The sequence below is a fragment of the Cibotium barometz genome, chromosome 19 (assembly GCF_041138505.1).
Source record: "Cibotium barometz isolate CiBa-2024 chromosome 19, ASM4113850v1, whole genome shotgun sequence".
NCBI classification, from domain to species: Eukaryota; Viridiplantae; Streptophyta; class Polypodiopsida; order Cyatheales; family Cibotiaceae; genus Cibotium; species Cibotium barometz.
The window spans coordinates 57,727,519-57,747,057 of NC_141064.1; the positions used below are offsets into that span (position 1 = coordinate 57,727,519).

Sequence of the window (19,539 nt, forward strand, 5' to 3'; positions counted from 1 at the left end):
GTATACACAAAGGCACATGTATTCGGGCTTGCAAATGTATTAACAAAGTGGACACAAACAACATACAGGATCTTGAAGCAGATTGATGCATACAGATTTGAGCAAAATCAAGTGAAAGTGAGTTTATGCAAAAATTTCTGGTTTTTCACAAAAACAGAAAACATACCCCCCGTGGAGGATCAATTGCAGGAGCTAGAGGCAAAATTGAGCTAAACCCTTCATACCCAAGGTAGATTAGGTCATTGCTAAGAGGCCTATCTATTCAATTTTGATTTCCCCTCTCTCTACAGCCCACAACAGCAGGCGGCGCTTTTCTATGCAGATTTCTGAAGAGTTTGATAAGATTACATCCTAATTCACTCATTTGGACACCAAATTGAATGCTTTAAAGCTTGGAGAGTTTAGCAAATACATTGCTAAGGCCTTGTGATGCTTGGTTGCAGCTCATTTCATGTATTTAGAGCTCATTGAAGTGATTTATACACCTCAGCAGAATGGTGTGGCTGAGAGGAAGAATAGAGTTATATGTGAAGTGGCAAGGGCGATGCTTAATGAAAAGAGCATGCCAGATTACTATTGGGCAAAAGCATGTGCTACTGCAGTTTATATATTGAACAAAACACCTACAGCAGTCATTCATGGAAGCACGCCAGAGATGCGGCTCACAGGTTATAGGCCACACATTGGACATCTTAAAGTCTTTGGATGTGTAGCTTATGTTCATGTGCCTGATGAAAGAAGACGGAAATTGGATCCTAAGGCAGAGAAATGTGTATTTGTTGGATATGCACAGGATCGCAAAGCTTACAAATGCTATAACCCTCAAACTAGACAAGTAGTCATCTCACGAGATGTTGTATTCGATGAGCTTGCTAGTTGGTATAAAGCCAAAGATGAGGGAGTCATTGACACACTTGAGGCGAATGTGCCTGTGAACTTGCCATCACAAGCAAGTTCTAGTTCTACTACTATGTCTGGGCCAGCAGCAGAAGCTGAGAGTAGTAGCAGTGTACGTCCATGGTCAGGACGTTTGAGGCATGAGAGTGTAAGCACTGGCAGTAGTGCTATGGAAAAAGGCAAAAAGAAAGTCGAAGGAATTGGAATCACAGGATATGAGTCATCCAGTTCTGAAAGTTTGGATGAAGAGCTTGGCATACCTGTTTTACGCACACCTGGTGCTAGACAGGACAGATATGTGCCACCACATGCTAGAGTCACAGGTGTACAGAGTGACCCGCATGCATTGCAGAGATCCCACAGGGTCAGATATCCTGTTGACAGGTTGACATACAGAGATTTTGCTATGCACTATGCATACATGACATCTATGGTGAAGCATGTGGAACCTACATGCTACACAGAGGCTGTTGGAGAGCATGTATGGGAAAAAGCAATGGATGTGGAGATGGACGCATTGGTCCATAATGATACATGGGATTTGGTTGCCCTACCAAAGGACAAGAATGTTATTGGATGTAAATGGGTCTACAAAGTGAAGTGCAAATCTGATGGTTCTATTGAAAGACATAAAGCAAGATTGGTAGCAAAGGGATATGCACAGACCCATGGATTGGATTATGATGAGACGTTTAGCCCAGTGGCTAAGATGGGCACAGTGAGAGCAGTCATTGCTATGGCTGCAGCTAATGGCTGGGAAATGCATCAGATGGATGTCAAGAATGCATTTCTGAATGGAGATCTACAAGAGGAAGTATACATGGCACAGCCAGAAGGGTATGTACACCCTAGATATCCCACTCACGTATGCAGGTTAAAAAAGGCATTATATGGTCTGAAGCAAGCACCTCGTGCTTGGAGTGATAAGATGAGCAGATATCTTATCTCACTTGGTTTTCAGACTTCTACAGCAGATTCTTCACTGTATGTGAAGAAGACACAGCATGGGATTGTTTTACTAGTCATCTATGTGGATGACTTGATTATTACAGGTGATCATAGTGCAGATGTGATGCATGTCAAGAAAGCTTTGAGTGGGCAATTTGACATGAAAGATCTTGGTGAGTTGAGATACTTCCTTGGCATTGAAGTGGTGAAAGATCATGGAGGTACTTGGTTAGTACAGCGCCAATATGCCTTGGATATGTTGGCAAAGTATGGCATGACAGGGTGTAAGCCTATGAGTACACCATTGGAGCAAAATGTGAAATTGCGGGCTGATTATGGTGAGGAATTGGATGATCCTTCTATGTACAGGAAGATGGTTGGTAGTCTCATATACATGACTATCACACGCCCAGATTTGAGTTATGCAGTGGGGCTAGTGAGCCAGTTTATGCAGAGCCCCAGGAAACCACATTTGGATGCAGTGAGACGCATCATGAGATATGTGAAAACCACAGCACATTATGGTTTATTCTATGAGAGTGGTAAAAGCTTGGACATACATGGCTACACAGATGCTGATTGGGCAGGTAGCGCATATGACAGGAGGTCTACTAGTGGATATGCTTTTACACTTGGCAGTGCTGTGGTGAGTTGGAGTAGCAAAAAGCAACCTACAGTTGCTTTATCCAGTACAGAGGCTGAGTACAGAGGTGCAGCCATTGCTACTTGTGAGGCTATATGGTTAAAGAGTCTCTTGGCAGATTTATGTGAGCCTCTTGATGGCAAAGTTGTCATACATTGTGACAACATGAGCAGTATGCAGTTGGCAAAGAATCCAGTATTTCATGCGAGGACCAAACACATAGAGGTCCATTATCACTTTGTCAGAGAAAAGGTGCTGGATGGTACAGTTGATCTTCACTATGTGAAGACTGATGAGCAGGTGGCTGATATCTTCACGAAGCCACTTAGCAGGGAGAAGTTTGAGTACTTCCGGACTATGTTGGGAGTACATGGGATGAGATTGAGGGGGAGTGTTGAGAGTGTTGATATCCCAAGCTCATCTACATCTTCATCGGCAGTACATCATGAGCTTGAGAGGGGCTGTTGAGATTCAAGCTCGATGTCAGTGTGAGCCAGCTATGCTATGTGCTGGCAGATTAGGTAGGAACATGTGTGAGACATAAATGACCGCGTGTCCAGCTGGTCATAGTGTGTGTGGACATTACATTAGGTTTACTTTGTAGTGTGGACATAACACTATGTTGTGTTCTCCTTTGTGTGTGAGAGAGATGGTGACTATGGCTTCTCTCCTTCTTTATGGTTGATGATTATGGATTAGGGTTTGCTTCTCTTGTGTGTGTTACATCCTGCTCCTGTTTTTTATCAGGGGGGGCGCGAGAAGACCAGGCGGGGGGGAGCAAACGCGAGGGCGGAGAGGACAGGGCAGGCGGGGGGAATAGTTGCGAGGGCGGGGAGGGGGGGAATGCATGCAAGAGCGGCAGCGCGAGCAGGGGGGAGCGAAAGCTTCAGCGAACCTTGGAACGACGACGTGGTAGATCACTCATTTGCTCTTCATGGCTCTCATGTGTTTTTTAGAATTTCTTTTGGGAGGGTTAAGTTGTGTGTTAGAGTTGATGTTCATTTGGGGTCATGACCCACTCATTTGCTCATTTATTCTCATTGTGGATGGTCACGTCTTTGTGTAGGTATCCTAGCCCACCCTCATTTGGCTAGGTGTGGTGGTGCCCCCCTTCTCCTTGGTGAGTTAGGAAGGTGGCTCGGGTGTAGAGGCCATCCCATACATTTTTTTCCTCCTCAATACCATCCATCTTGGGGTTGGGATCCCACTGGGAAACTTGCTTTGGAGCATGTGGTGTAGGGGAAGCTCACGTGGGCGGAGTCATGGATGATGAAGGAGAGCTGGGATCTAATGGTGGAGATATGGAGAGATAAGTCGAGAGCTAAAATGTGATGGGAGAGGTGGTCCTCATAGATGTGGTCAAGGTCATGATGGAAATGAATCCGGGTAAAGGTGGTGTGGTAGGGGGTGTGGGTGTGGGTCGCAAGGTGGGGCGGCCTGAGATCATGAAAGAAAGTAATGCGTGGTCAGCTAGTATGGGGGAGTGAGAGATAGATAGATAGATAGATAGATATAGATATATATATATATATATATATATAGATATATATATATAGAGAGAGAGAGAGGTGTGATGTGTGTGTGTGTGTGTGTGTGTGTGTGAGAGAGAGAGAGAGAGAGAGAGAGCGAGAGGGGGAGAGAGAGAGAGAGAGAGATGTGTGTGCGTGTGAGAGAGAGGTGTGTGTGTGTGTACATTAAATTCTTCAATCACACACCTCTCTCTCTCTCTCTCTCTCTCTCTCTCTCTCTCTCTCTCTCTCTCTCTCTCTCTCTCTCCCCCCCCCACTGACTTGGCAGGAATGCGATGTGGATAGGCTAAGGTGAGGGTGCGGACCGGCATGGAGGGGCTACGGCGAGAGCGTGCGTTGAGCTTGGTTTCAGTAGATGGCTCCTGTGTGCGAATTCGCCAGGAGCCATCTGTTTGGGGTTTTTTTTTAACTTTCCACGGCATCGCTTAAGCGACACATGCCTTATTAACATCACTTAAGCGACGCCTTGCAATTTGTAAGCATCATTTATACGATGCATATTTACATGTCGCTTATGCAACAATAGGTGTGACGGTCGTCAACACGAGGTTTTTTTAGCTTTAAAATGCATCATTTATAAAATGTTGGTCATTGTGTAAACAACAAGGTCCTTGGAAAAACCCGTCATTTTGAGCCCGCCGCATCGCTAAGGGGGGGGGGGGGGTTGTGTTGTAGTAACCCCCAAGAGTTGCTAGCTGGAAAAAGAACTCAGCGAATTTGGACGTGGATGCCACAGCACACCTAGGCACACTCCTATTAAGCAGAAACATCTTGATGTGTCCAACTTTCCATTTATATTACATTTAGAGTAGTAGTTGATATGTCAACCCTTGGAGCCACTGAAGATGATCAACAACAAAGGCCTGCAAGAGCTACAGTTAACTATAGTCAGCTTATTTTCTTCTCCAAATCATCAGCACATGCTAAACTTGCACCACCAGATTAGTCCCACCAAGCATTCCAAAAATAAGTCATTGACTTCCATCGACTTCCAACAAAACAAAGGAAAAGATAGGTGTTATCTAGGAATCCAATTGCCAAGCTGTCAATTTGTAGGTCTTCATCATCTGTAACTCTTCATGTGTGCAGCTAGCGACTTGTTGCATTGTTGCACTATTATAACATAATATACATTAATATTCTTATAATGTTGGTCGTGTAAACGGTCAGCAAGATAGGTATGCCTAGCTAAACTAGTCAATTTGTAGGTCTTCATCATCTATAACTCTTCATGTGTGCAGCTAGCGACTTGTTGCATTGTTGCACTATTATAACATAATATACATTAATATTCTTATAATGTTGGTCGTGTAAACGGTCAGCAAGATAGGTATGCCTAGCTAAACTAGTCAGTTTTTGGATATACAAATGTGTAGTCGTAAAGAAAGAGAGAGAGATATAAGTGCTAGATTGAGTACATCTTAGAGCTTAGAGTATTCTGCATTCTCGAGCATCGACTAGACAGCTCTATGTAGTGCTCTCAAAGGAAAGGCTTTGACATATGGAATGATATCTCCCACATGCTCTGTGTAAATAGTGGAAAGCACCGTAGAAAAAGAAAAGTGGCTTCTCGTAATCCAATATCTGTGAAAGTTGTTGAGATTCAAGCTCGATGTCAGTGTGAGCCAGCTATGCTATGTGCTGGCAGATTAGGTAGGAACATGTGTGAGACATAAATGACCGCGTGTCCAGCTGGTCATAGTGTGTGGACATTAGCTAGGGTTAGTAGAGTGTGGACACAACTCATTGTGTGTTGTGTGAATTATGGATTAGTGCATTATGCTTTGTGTGAGAGTGGACATGGCTTCCCTCTATGGTTAGGGTTTTGCAATATACATTAGGGTTTGCTCCTGTGTGTGTGTCTCCTCCTCCTCTACCGTTCTTTCAACATGGTATCAGAATGATTTGAGAGGGGGAAGAGCACAACGTGGTGGTCATTATGGTGGAAACTATGCACAACATGGTGGAAACTATGCATCAAGTAGTAATGATGGAACTGCAAATCATTTGTTTGCCATGAAGCATGTTGTGGGTTCTATGACGACAAATGCTGAGAATGATGATACATGGTACATGGACTCAGGAGCATCAAATCATATGACATGCCATGGTGAATGGTTTGAGCACATGAAGCCAATGGATGTCAAAGGCTATGTGGAAACAGGTGATGATACCCAGCATGTCATTACACATGTTGGAAGTGTACCATTGGTCATGCATAATGGTCAGACAAAGTCTATGTCAGATGTGCTGTATGTGCCTTCGATCACTAAAATCTTGGCCTCGGTTGGTCAAATGGTAGAACAGGGATTACAGGTTCGCTTCAATGAGCATGGATGCTTCGTTGAAGACTTTAAACATGGATGTAGAGTGATTGCTAAAGGCAAGAAAGAAGGAAGACTGTTTAAGCTGGATGCTGGAATTCCAGAGCTAAAATCAGCCATGTTCTCAAAGAGCAGGAATGTGGTACAGGATATTGATATGTGGCACAAGAGGATTGGCCATGTAAATATACAGAGATTAAAGAACATGCAAACAAGAGGCATTGTCAATGGATTGCCTAGGTTCAAATATGATGGACATATGCATGTTTGTGAAGCCTGTCAGTTTGGGAAGCAGGCAAGATTGAGATTTCCTAGAGAAGGAAATATGAGTAACAGGCCACTTGAGATAGTACACAGTGATGTATGGGGTCCTGCACAAAACCCATCTATCAAAGGTAGTTTATACTATGTTACATTCATTGATGACTTTAGCAGGATGACATGGATATACTTTCTCAAAGAGAAGAGTGAAGTGTTGGAAAAATTCATGGATTTCAAAGCTTTTGCAGAAAAGCAGTATGGCTGTTGGATTAAATGTCTGAGGACAGATGGAGGTGGTGAATACACCTCAAAAGCTTTTGAACATTTCTTGAGGAAGCATGGGATAAGGAGACAATTGACATGCAGGTATACACCTCAGCAGAATGGTGTGGCTGAGAGAAAGAATAGAGTTATATGTGAAGTGGCAAGGGCAATGCTTAATGAAAAGAGCATGCCAGATTACTATTGGGCAGAAGCATGTGCTACTGCAGTATACATATTGAACAAAACACCTACAGTAGCCATTCATGGAAGCACGCCAGAGATGCGGCTCACAGGTTACAGGCCAGACATTGGACATCTTAAAGTTTTTGGATGCATAGCTTATGTTCATGTGCCTGATGAAAGGAGAAGGAAGTTGGATCCTAAGGCAGAGAAATGTATATTTGTTGGATATGCACAGGATCGAAAAGCCTACAAGTGTTATAATCCACAAACTAGACAAGTGGTCATCTCACGTGATGTGGTGTTTGATGAGCTTGCTAGTTGGTATAAAGCAAAAGATGAGGGAGTTATTGAGTCACTTGAGGCTGATGTACATGTGAACTTGCCACCACAAGCAAGTTCTAGTTCTACTACTATGTCTGGGCCAGCAGCAGCAGAAGCTGAGAGTAGCAGTGTACGTCCATGGTCAGGACGTTTGAGGCATGAGAGTGTAAGCACTGGGAGTAGTGCTATGGACAAAGGCAAAAAGAAAGTCGAAGGAATTGGAATCACAGGATATGAGTCATCCAGTTCTGAAAGTTTGGATGAGGAGCTTGGCATACCTGTTTTACACACACCTGGTGCTAGACAGGACAGATATGTGCCACCACATGCTAGAGTCACAGGTGTACAAAGTGACCCGCATGCATTGCGGAGATCCCAGAGGGTCAGATATCCTGTTGACACGTTGACATACAGAGATTTTGCTATGCACTATGCATACATGACATCTATGGTGAAGCATGTGGAACCTACATGCTATACAGAGGCTATTGGAGAGCATGTATGGGAAAAAGCAATGGATGTGGAGATGGACGCATTGGTCCATAATGATACATGGGATTTGGTTGCACTACCAAAGGATAAGAATGTTATTGGATGTAAATGGGTTTACAAAGTGAAGTGCAAATCTGATGGTTCTATTGAAAGACATAAGGCAAGATTGGTAGCAAAGGGTTATGCACAGACCCAAGGATTGGATTATGATGAGACGTTTAGCCCAGTGGCTAAGATGGGCACAATGAGAGCAGTCATTGCTATGGCTGCAGCTAATGGCTAGGAAATGCATCAGATGGATGTTAAGAATGCATTTCTGAATGGAGATCTACAAGAGGAAGTATACATGGCACAGGCAGAAGGGTATGTACACCCTAGATATCCCACTCACGTATGCAGGTTGAAAAAGGCATTGTATGGTCTAAAGCAAGCACCACGTGCTTGGAGTGATAAGATGAGCAGATATCTTATCTCACTTGGTTTTCAGATTTCTACAGCAGATTCTTCACTCTATGTGAAGAAGACACAGCATGGGATTGTTTTACTAGTCATCTATGTGGATGACTTGATTATCACAGGTGATCATGGTGCAGATGTGATGCATGTCAAGAAAGCTTTGAGTGTGCAATTTGACATGAAAGATCTTGGTGAGTTGAGATACTTCCTTGGCATTGAAGTGGTGAAAGATCATGCAGGTACTTGGTTAGTACAGCGCCAATATGCCTTGGATATGTTGGCAAAGTATGGCATGACAGGGTGTAAACCTATGAGTACACCATTGGAGCAAAATGTGAAGTTGCGGGCTGATTATGGCGAGGAATTGGATGATCCTTCCATGTACAGGAAGATGGTTGGTAGTCTCATATATATGACTATCACACGCCCGGATTTGAGTTATGCAGTGGGGCTGGTTAGCCAGTTTATGCAGAGCCCCAGGAAACCACATTTGGATGCAGTGAGACGCATCATGAGATATGTGAAAACCACAGCACATTATGGTTTATTCTATGAGAGTGGTAAAAGCTTGGACATACATGGCTACACAGATGCTGATTGGGCAGGTAGCGCATATGACAGGAGGTCTACTAGTGGATATGCTTTTACACTTGGCAGTGCTGTGGTGAGTTGGAGTAGCAAAAAGCAACCTACAGTTGCTTTATCCAGTACAGAGGCTGAGTACAGAGGTGCAGCCATTGCTACTTGTGAGGCTATATGGTTAAAAAGTCTCTTGGCAGATTTATGTGAGCCTCTTGATGGCAAAGTTGTCATACATTGTGACAACATGAGCAGTATGCAGTTGGCAAAGAATCCAGTGTTTCATGCGAGGACCAAACACATAGAGGTCCATTATCACTTTGTCAGAGAAAAGGTGCTGGATGGTACAGTTGATCTTCACTATGTGAAGACTGATGAGCAGGTGGCTGATATCTTCACGAAGCCACTTAGCAGGGAGAAGTTTGAGTACTTCCGGACTATGTTGGGAGTACATGGGATGATCTTGAGGGGGATTGTTGAGAGCCTTGATATCCCAAGCTCATCTACATCTTCATCGGCAGTACATCATGAGCTTGAGAGGGGCTGTTGAGATTCAAGCTCGATGTCAGTGTGAGCCAGCTATGCTATGTGCTGGCAGATTAGGTAGGAACATGTGTGAGACATAAATGACCGCGTGTCCAGCTGGTCATAGTGTGTGGACATTAGCTAGGGTTAGTAGAGTGTGGACACAACTCATTGTGTGTTGTGTGAATTATGGATTAGTGCATTATGCTTTGTGTGAGAGTGGACATGGCTTCCCTCTATGGTTAGGGTTTTGCAATATACATTAGGGTTTGCTCCTGTGTGTGTGTCTCCTCCTCCTCTACCGTTCTTTCAACAAAAGTGCGCTCTTTTGGGTGGCTAGGTGTGATCCTATGGTGAGAAACAATGTGGCCCAATACTCTCATTCAACCAGAGGGGGAATGTTGAGGCACACTACAAATCTCGCATCGAGGAAGAGAAAGCTTGTGTGTAGCGCAATCTTGTGAAAGGAGAGGCTTGACATGTGGTTTGATATCTCCCGCATACTATGTGCGAGTACTGGAAAAAGTACCATATAAAGAGAAAAGACAGTCACCTAGAAACCAATATCCTGGGCGGCTAGGCGAGTTCATGTGATGAGAAACAACGCAACACGATGCTCGAATACACTGAATTCCTCTAATGTCTCCTTTTGACTCTTCTAAGAACCAGTACTCGCATTCGAGGAAGAGAAAGCTTGTGTGTAGCGTGCTCTCATGAAAGGAGAGGCTTGACATGTGGTTTGATATCTCCTGCATGCTATGTGTGAGTTCTGGAAAGCACCATATATAAAGAGATTACATATTAACGAGACACCAATTTTTGCCAACGTGGCAGCATGGAGGAGACATCTTGCAAAATCCCTCACAATAATGCCCAACCTTCTACAACTCCATTGCGGGGTAGAGAGAAGGGTAACCGACTACATCAGAAGCGAGGGAGAAGGGGGAAAGAGAAGGGTCGCCTATGGCATCGCAAGAGAGAGAAAGCTAGAGAGCCAATCTCACAACCTGTCTGCCCGGGCCTAAGAGTCTCCCCTCACCTTCGACTCTTCTTCTGGTGGAAGAGAGTCCACCTTACCTGCTCCCGCCACACCAGCCCTCCTCGACGTGGCACTCTCTCGATTTCTCTCTCTCAAAGCATGCAAACTACACTCTCTGTCTTTAGCACATGCAACGCGGCAGGCGATCCAACACAGGAGCCCTAAGTGCTCTCTCTCTGTCTCTCTATCTATGCTAAGAATTCTCTCTCTCTCTCTCTCTCTCTCTCTCTCTCTCTCTCTCTCTCTCTCTCTCTCTCTCTCTCCTATGTACCTAGGCAGACTGCCATTCGCCACTCCTCCTTTGCCCGCTAACAACCACAGTCCCTAGACAAAGCTCTTTTGTAAAGAGAGAGAGAGAGACAAGGAGCTGACAAGCAAGGAGTTACATATCCAATATCTATCTATTGTAGCGAGAGATTGTGAGGAGAGAGCTAGTGTGTACATGCGTGTGTGTGCACGCCTCTGTGTGTGTGTGAGAGAGAGAGAGAGAGAGAGAGAGAGGGAGGGTGTGTACATGTGTGTGTGTGTGTGTGTGTGTGTGTGTGTGTGAGAGAGAGAGAGAGAGAGAGAGTTTCAACATTTGAGAGAGAGAGTGTGCGTGAGAGAGAGAGAGGGAGAGGATCATGTGCATGTGTGTGTGTGTGTGTGTGTGTGTGTGTGTGTGTGTGAGAGAGAGAGAGGAGATGGGGGCATGCCTAGAGGAGGGGAGAGAGATGGGGAGGGGGGAGGAGAGAGAGAGAGATGGGGACAGGCCTAGGAGTGTGAGAGAGTGAAAGAGAGAGAGAGATCGCTATAGAGAGGGAACCGGTTCTTTTCTGGAACCTTGGTCGCGGACCCATAGCAACACATGGGTCCAATCTAGTAAAGAGAGAAGACAATCACCCAAAAATCAATATCCGAGATTGAGCACTCTTTTGGGCGGCTATGCGAGTTCATGTGTGATTAGAAACAACACGGCCCAATGCTCGCATACAGTGAATTCTTTCGAATCTCCTGATGTCTCCTTTTGACTCTTCTAAGAACCAATTGTATGCATCTCCGAATCTCGTGATCTCTCCTTTTCTCTTCTAATAACCAATTGTATGCATCTCCGAATATAGTGCCACTTTGATCCATAATATTTTATGATTATCAACGAGTAGTTATACTCTTTTGGATACTTGCTCATCATTATCAACGAGTAGTCCTCGATCTCTCTGAACCATTTGGTCAACACCATGAGTCTCTTTGCCCGTGGTATGTTTTAGGGGAATTGGTTTTGTATGTTTTAGGGGGTATTGGTTTGTATTTTTCGTAGTCTTCATCAGAGGAATCCCCCGTCTCACCCTAATCTTGCTCTTCGGCGCTTTCCTTTTTGCGTTTGTTGATGCTCTTCTGTAGCTTCTAGTTCAATCGGCCACACCCTTCCACTCGTTTGCCTTTAGCATCACAAATTACTCTTGCATCCACAAAACGCACCACTTTGACAAGAACGTTGCTCTAATACCAAGTGTTACCAAGATCAAGCAAAGCACCATATATATATATATATATAATATGGGCTCCCACTGCTATTCATCGGATCCGTAAGATTATGCATGGACTGTAGATTACCATAAGAAATAGAACAGGTGGACGCGTTGTAGGCATGGTGATAGGGCATAGCAGCGTGGCGATGTGGTGTGAAAGGTGTGTGGCAGGGGATGTGACGATGTGTGACTAGGGTTGTGGGGTGGCGATGTGGTAGCGTTGTGTGGCAGGGGAGCTGTCGGAATATGGCCGTAGCAGCGTGGTAGGCAGGGCAGGGGCGTGGAAGACTGCTAGGAGACGGGATGATGAGGGTAGAGACACGGAGATCAACAGGGGTGCGGCATGTAGACGGTGAGGATAGAGAAACGGAGATCAACAGGTGTAGACGGTAGGTTCGGCATGTACAGTGGTCGAAGGAGTCAAAAGGGGGCTAGCAGGCGGCAGGCTATGGAAGGAGATGAGGCCTGTGCGCGGGGGCTGAAACGGGTGCAACAACGACTTCGTTGGATGGAAGCTGGGAACAAGTGGAGGCAAGGTGAAGAATGGGAGGGTTTCGTATAGTCCTGAGGGAAACCCTACTAGTACGGTTAACCCTCTACTCTTCCTTGTGCTGCGGTATTGTTTGGAATGACATATCTCCCGTTCAATTTATGTGTTTTTACACACATAAAGTAACTACAATGGTACGTGCGTTCAAGAGCGCGACTGTGAGTGAATCTTTTCCCAGGCGTAAACCCAAGCATGTTAACATCTCTTCTAGAAATTTCAAAATTCTAGCTCCTCCTACCACATGCTAGCTTCTTAGCCACTTGGAACCTTCGGTTAATAGATGGATAGATATGACAACCCAGTGTCCACTCCCTTTGTAGCTTCATCTTACACATGTGTCATAAGAGTACCCAATCAAATATTCTAATGTCAAATTTGGGTGTTATCTTATCAAATTAGTTGCACCCACTAAACTATTGGTTTCACCAATTCAAGCCAAGTAACACTAATTTTTTTTGCTAATTAGACTCCTAATTACCCTTGTTTGGCAACTAATTTCTAATCCATGGGTGTTTGGATTGGTGGTTTTCTTCAATGCTTTAACAATAAGATTACTAAGCCTCTTAATGATTAACACAAGGTAATAAAACACCTCTAATTTTCCTTCTAAAAATGGGTTGCTTTAAGCATAAAAGAGGCTTAATCCACTCGATTAATGCATATTTGCACCAAAAGTAAGCCAAATTGGTGACAAGCACGAAATTGGACTATGACGATACCTATACATCCACTAATCACTTCAGTGGACTCATGCACATCATTTTAGGCTCATATTTTGGGCTTTTATGATGTCTCTCTCTCCCAATCACTCACTAATTGTAATAAACAATAAATTAGTGTCAATTAGTGAATATTAAGAGATCCTTTGTGATTTTTTTGAGGTTTTTTAACCAAGCTGTACACTCATCTAGCAAAAACAACCAAAATCAATAAAAATTAACGATTTAAATCCTATGTTAAGCTTTCCTAATGCAAATAAAGAATGAAATTACTTACTCTATATGAACACTTGAAAGTTTTGTTTGATTCTTTTGGATGCTCCATTGCTTTAAGGGTTTCAATCAATAAAAACAACAAAAAAAAAATAACTCAGAAAAGTAAACAAACCCAATGGATTTGCATCCAACTCAACAACTCACACAAAAGCGACAAATTTGCATCCATTTGAGCAACTTATGGACTGCAAATCCACAAAAAGCAGTGGAATCGCATCCAATTGAGAAACTCAAATCAGTACACAAAATCGACAGTCTGACCAACTTATGGACTACAAATCCACAAAACCAATGGATTTGTATCCAACTTAGCAACTTATGCATGAATGATACAAGGGAACCCTAAGCTAACACCATTCCATGGGTTTGCAATGCCAAAGACACACTAAATGGAAAACTCTTTATGTCTTGCATGAGATGAAAAATGCAAGTGTCTGTGCCAAGGGTGTGGTGGATACTAGTGAGGACACTAGGGGCTTCAACCTTACCACTAGCAATGCCACTCCACTAGTGATCCCTTGATTGAGTGAGGAGTAAAGCGGGAAGGAACTATGAAAGCTCAACCTCTACTACAATGCCTTTGTGCATGCAAGAGGGTGTGTGTGTGTGTGTGTGTGTGTGTGAGAGAGAGAGAGAGAGAGAGAGAGAGAGAGAGATGGGAGAAGGATGAGAAAATAAGGTAGAGATGGAGCAGAAAGCAAGCATACACATCATTGCATACCACAAGACATCTACACATCTTAGGCGCAAGCTTGTATTAGGAGGAAATCAGCAAATAAGTACATCTATGTAAAAGAGCTATAAATAGCAATCGAAGAATTGAGGTCACTTACTATCGAAGAATTGAGGTCACTTACTATCGAGCAGCCTAGTGAGAAAAGGCATATAAAGTATAAAAGCCAATTCCTAATGTAAGTAGCTCAGTCTTATCGTCCATCGACTCGAATCAAGGTGTTCTCTCCACTCTCTTCTTACAACCCTATGTGAGTATATGTGGGCATGCCATTGCTTAGGGTTTGGGAAGGCAATGCCCTCCTCTAGATTGTGTGATTGGTTCACCAAGTGCATTCCTTACAACAATTGGATCCACCTAGATGTGGCAATGAGCACAAGAGGATCACTTGATGAGCAGCCTCCAACACATGAAGATGAAGCTCCATCGTGGGCTTGGTGGTTTGGCAAGTCCCTAATAACCCTTGTATCAAAAAGGCTAAGCATGCAAGTTCTTACAAGCTGACCTATTGTGGCCCACTTTGTTTGGCAACCCTTGTATCAAAAAGGCTAAGCGTGCAAGTTCTTACAAACTGACCTATTGTGGCCCACTTTGTAACGAATACTAGTGGTTTGTGTTAACCCAACAAAAAAACCCTTGCATTAATAATAGTCGTCATCTTTTGAAAAGTAGGGAATCAATTTTGTTGGCCTCATCCATCCAATGGGAAAAAGGTACGCAAGCGCACTACATCACAACAGCCCCACGACAAGGAAATAAGACAAAGAAACAAGTCTCTGCAAAACAAAATTTCATAAATGAGGTGCTTGCCACTTTTCTTGATGAAGTCTTGGTGATCACATAATGAAAGGGGACTGTAACTCTTTCAAGATCAAATTCGTCTAATGATACATAGATCTTGTTGATCAAAGGTTCATGGGTGATGGTAAATGTGGCAAAAGTTCGCTCACATTTCACATTCGAGGTGGAAACAATCATAGAAAATGAAATTGAGGAAACCTTTTGATTCTTGATGGAGAAAATTTAAGAGGTGACAAAATGCTCTTTGTAGAACTACAGATAGGATTTGTACTATCTGCTGCAGAAGCACCTTGCTGGTCCTAGACAAACACCTTTACCACTTTAGCAATCACCTCATTGGCAATCTTTGAGGAGTTTTGATGATCAATTCCTAATTAGATTAAATATCATGCATTGCTTAGGTTAATTTTAGTGATCACTGTTAATCATGTCTCATCTAAAACTTTTACATGGTATCCTAGAGGGCACTAGGCTAGGATAGACTCTTGTATTTTTTGTCCCATTCTCCTCTCCTCTCTGTTTGAGGTAGCTTTTTGTGTAGTTTGCTGTGCGCTATTTGCCAGGTTCTTTGCTCTTTCTCCAACATGAGAGCCAAAGAAGCAGAGCTTTTTGCTAAAGCAGTAGACGTTTCTTCACAGCACGTGCCAGCACCTCCGATAAGTCAGCTGTGAAGCACCCCCTTTTGCTGCAACGTACATCAAACTGCAAACAAAGCACATTAAGGAGGACTCTTGTGCATGGCATTAATTAGCGGTTCTTCCCCTCCTTAATGTGCTTGGTTTTTACAATGTGGCACGCCTATGTTGCGAGGAGCACACAAGCTTTACAAGTGAGCTATGAGCCATCTTTTATAGGTCCTCGTGAGAGAAAGCCATTGGATTTGCTTGCACACAAGGGGACGACCATGAAGAGAAGCTTGAAAAGAGGGAGGCAAACCACTTAAGAGATAAAAGAGAAACCCTTGAGGCATGTCAATCACTTTGTGCTGTTCACAATTCTACTCTAGCATGACAAAGAGGAAAGGGGAGGGGAGGGGAGGGGAAGGGATTAAGGTGGCTAAAAACAGAGTTTGATACATGTTTGGTTCTCTAGCATGAAGCTCCAGCCAAAAATATTTTCTGGCGATTAAGAGGGGACAGGAAGGGTTTATTATTATGCTCAACAATAAGCTTGTTCATAGACCCTATTACCCTTCTTAAACCATCTTCCCAGTGCTCTGATCGATAAGCATGTGAACAATCATAAATATATAGCAATCATTTGAATTTAGCTTCCACTTAGACTAAAGCTCAGCCTTTTCCTCATTTCAATGTTAATAAGCTCAAATCCGGCAAGTATCAAAGCACAATAGTGCTCTTGTTAGGTCCCGTCTTGTCATCATTTGCAAAGCTGCTCAACTGCAGTCACAATTTGAGGTGGTTGAACAACAGTCACTTCTTCCAAAGGCCCTGCATATGGTGTGGGCACATCCTGAGAAGAAAGGCACATGATAGGGGCATCCAAGTAGTCCCAGAAGTTATCAATAATGGAAGCCCTTAAGCTTGCACCAATTCCTCCTGTTCTCATGCATTCTTCCACAATCAGCACTTTGTGTGTTTTCTTTATGGAGTTTCCAATAGTGTAGAGATCAAAAGGCTTCAAAGAGATGATGTCTATGATCTCGGGGTCATATCCTTTGTTGATTAGAGTCTTTGCAGCCTGCAGAACATGGTGCCGCATTCGAGAGTATGTTAGGATGGTGACATCGTTGCCAGGGCGGACAAGCTCTGCTTTCTCCAGGCAGCAGATATACTCTTCATCTGGAATCCTTTCTTTCAAGTTGTAGAGCAGCACATGCTCATAAAGTATCACCGGGTTTTCACTTCGGATAGCAGCTTTCATCAACCCCTTGGCATTGTATGGAGTGGAGCATGCAACCATTTGCAATCCAGGGACTGACTGGAAATATGATTCTAATCGCTGAGAATGCTCTGCACCAAGCTGCCGACCCACCCCGCCTGGGCCCCGTATCACTACTGGGATGGTGAATTGACCTCCCGATGTGTAGTGCAGCATACCACAGTTATTTGAGATCTGATTATAGGCCAAAAGCAAGAAACCCATGTTCATACCTTCCACTACAGGCCTTAAACCTGTCATGGCAGCTCCAACAGCCATGCCCGTGAATGAATTTTCGGCTATGGGAGTATCCAACACTCTCAGATCACCAAATTTCTCTGCAAATCCCTTGGTTACTTTGTAAGAACCTCCATAGTGCCCAACATCTTCACCCACCACAAAAACACGAGGATCCTGTTCCATCTCCTCCTCTAAGCCTTCCCGGAGAGCCTCAAACATAAGAAGTTCATGCCTGGCCTCAGAAGAGAAACAACTGTCAATTGAATGTTTACTTAAAGCTGACACATCGAAATCTATTGCCAATGAGTCCCCAGGGGGCCTGGAATGAGGAGCATAAATCCAGGGAGGAAAATTGATTCAGTAAAACTTACCCTGGCTTGGTGGCAGCAGGGCTAGCTGCCGCCCCTCCTTTGACCTGCATTACAAGAGGATCGTAATGTCAAAGTACATGACTGAGAAACTAATCATTAAACACACTTCAGCCATGCGCACGAACCTAAAGTTTGTATTCAAAGTGAGATTTGCAACGAGAATGGAGAAAACACATATTGACCAGTAATTTGAGAGCACAATATTAAACAGGATCAACCTGAGTAGCAGACAACAAACAACTTCAAATCGCCGCTAAGACACTAGGGAGGTGAGGAGCTATTTTCCTCACATGTGCCAACTCACATGCTGGAGAATGAAATACTGATACAAAAAGAGGATGCCTCCTTTTTATAGGGCCACTTTCCTTCACAAGCTAAAGAGACTCCAAGTCAAGGCAAAGAACCGGTAGAATTTTAGCGATACAAAAGCTAGTTTTTTGTTCGCTCTTTGGAGGGGAAGATCCTATTTGTGTAAATAGCTAGAGCTCCAGCTTGTATGCTGCATGAAGATGGTCACAAGGAAACGAGCTGATGCCTTCGGTTGGGACCTCCACGAGTTTCTCAGTAAAAATGACTTGTTATTCAGCTTGGCATGAGCCGAAATTTTGTAGCAGATGGAGGCTTGCATATAAACATATGCACATTCAAACAAATTATAGAATGTATAGGCTGTGCAATCCTAAGACCAAACAAAAAGAAGAAAAAATTATTCAGGTAATTCACACAAACTCACAGCAATTGCATTCGTGATGAGCTTTGAAGCACGTTGTCCCGCAGAAGGTGAAGTCGGCAAACATTCATTATTGCTTCCGAGTGATTTGATGACAAGGAAAACCTTTCTTGCCTCTGAAGATGGGGAAAAAAAGAAAAAAGAAAAGACAATACACCCTTGATAACAAAACTATGCATTTTGATAAATCCTGGTGTATGAAAATCAAATCCATGGCTGCAAGGCGAATGGAAGGAATGATCATGATGTAATCAAGATGCATACATTCCATAATGTGAAATTTTCGAGAAACAAGATGGAGAGGGATGCATGCATGTGCAAAGGACGTTTGCAATAGTCTGACCTGCAGATCTTGAGGGGAAACCGAGCTGCCGGTGGGACGGGGAGGAGAATGAGATGTTGCCGGTGCCAGGGAGTGCTGCTGCTGCCACCATGAGGCGAGCTGTTGTGGAGGCCATGCTTTCTGCGTCAAATCAAAGGCACAACAATAAACCTTTGAAATCATTCTCTCACTCTCTCCCTCTCTCGTTGAGATCAACTTACCAGAGACAGCTGCTGCACCCCTTCTTGAAAATGAAGATCCGTATAGTTCTTGTGGGGGCGTGGTGCTTTGCGGTGAGAGCGATCTTTGTTTAATAGGAAGGTGGGGAAGGCGATGACAGAGCATGAGTTTCTCCCCAGAGGGTGAGATCGTCGAAGTGGCAGTTGAGTCCAAACGCTCCAACATCGCTTTCATCGTCCACCCACTTCTCACCCCCCTCTACAAGCAGCGCCACAAGTGTGTTTATTTATTGCTCTTATTTATGGGCGGCCGCCCAACCCATAACAACACGTCGGTCGCGCCCAGAATCGAGCTGCGGCTCTATAACTTGTCCACACAACATCAAGTGGGTCACAAGAGCAGCACTGCTATGTTTCTACTCTATGTGACCCTTTCCAATGGGCTCCTACAAGATTTAACCTACTAAGTATTGAAGTTTCACCACACAACAACAAGAAAAATTGGAGGTGGGGGGTAACAAGAAAATTTGGGGTTTTTTTGTGGGGGGGGTGGTCACCTCTCAAAGTAATTTCAATAAGAGTCATCAAAGTTGTGGATGAAGAAAGTTTAAAATTTGAGGGAGAGGGGAGGGGGGGTGTGGGGTTGCTAAACAAGAAAAATTGGGGGTGGGGGGGTTCTCTCATTTCAATATGAGTAGTCACAGTTGTGGATGAAATGTTTACAAGAAATAAATCAATGTCCTCCTAAGAGAATAACTTTTTCATGACTAC

The 19,539-nt window shown here is 43.8% G+C and overlaps 1 protein-coding gene across 1 annotated transcript; it reads right to left on the bottom strand.

Moving 5' to 3' along the window:
- Positions 1-16,274: 16,274 nt before the first annotated feature.
- LOC147628785 (pyruvate dehydrogenase E1 component subunit beta-like) lies at positions 16,275-19,047 on the bottom strand. The gene is made up of 5 exons (XM_086814041.1): positions 18,811-19,047; positions 18,611-18,730; positions 18,271-18,383; positions 17,538-17,581; positions 16,275-17,398 (listed from the first exon to the last, which is right to left on the bottom strand). The coding sequence occupies exons 1-5, from the start codon at positions 19,001-19,003 to the stop codon at positions 16,426-16,428; spliced, it is 1,443 nt and encodes a 480-aa protein (XP_086670167.1). The 5' UTR covers positions 19,004-19,047; the 3' UTR covers positions 16,275-16,425.
- Positions 19,048-19,539: the final 492 nt, after the last annotated feature.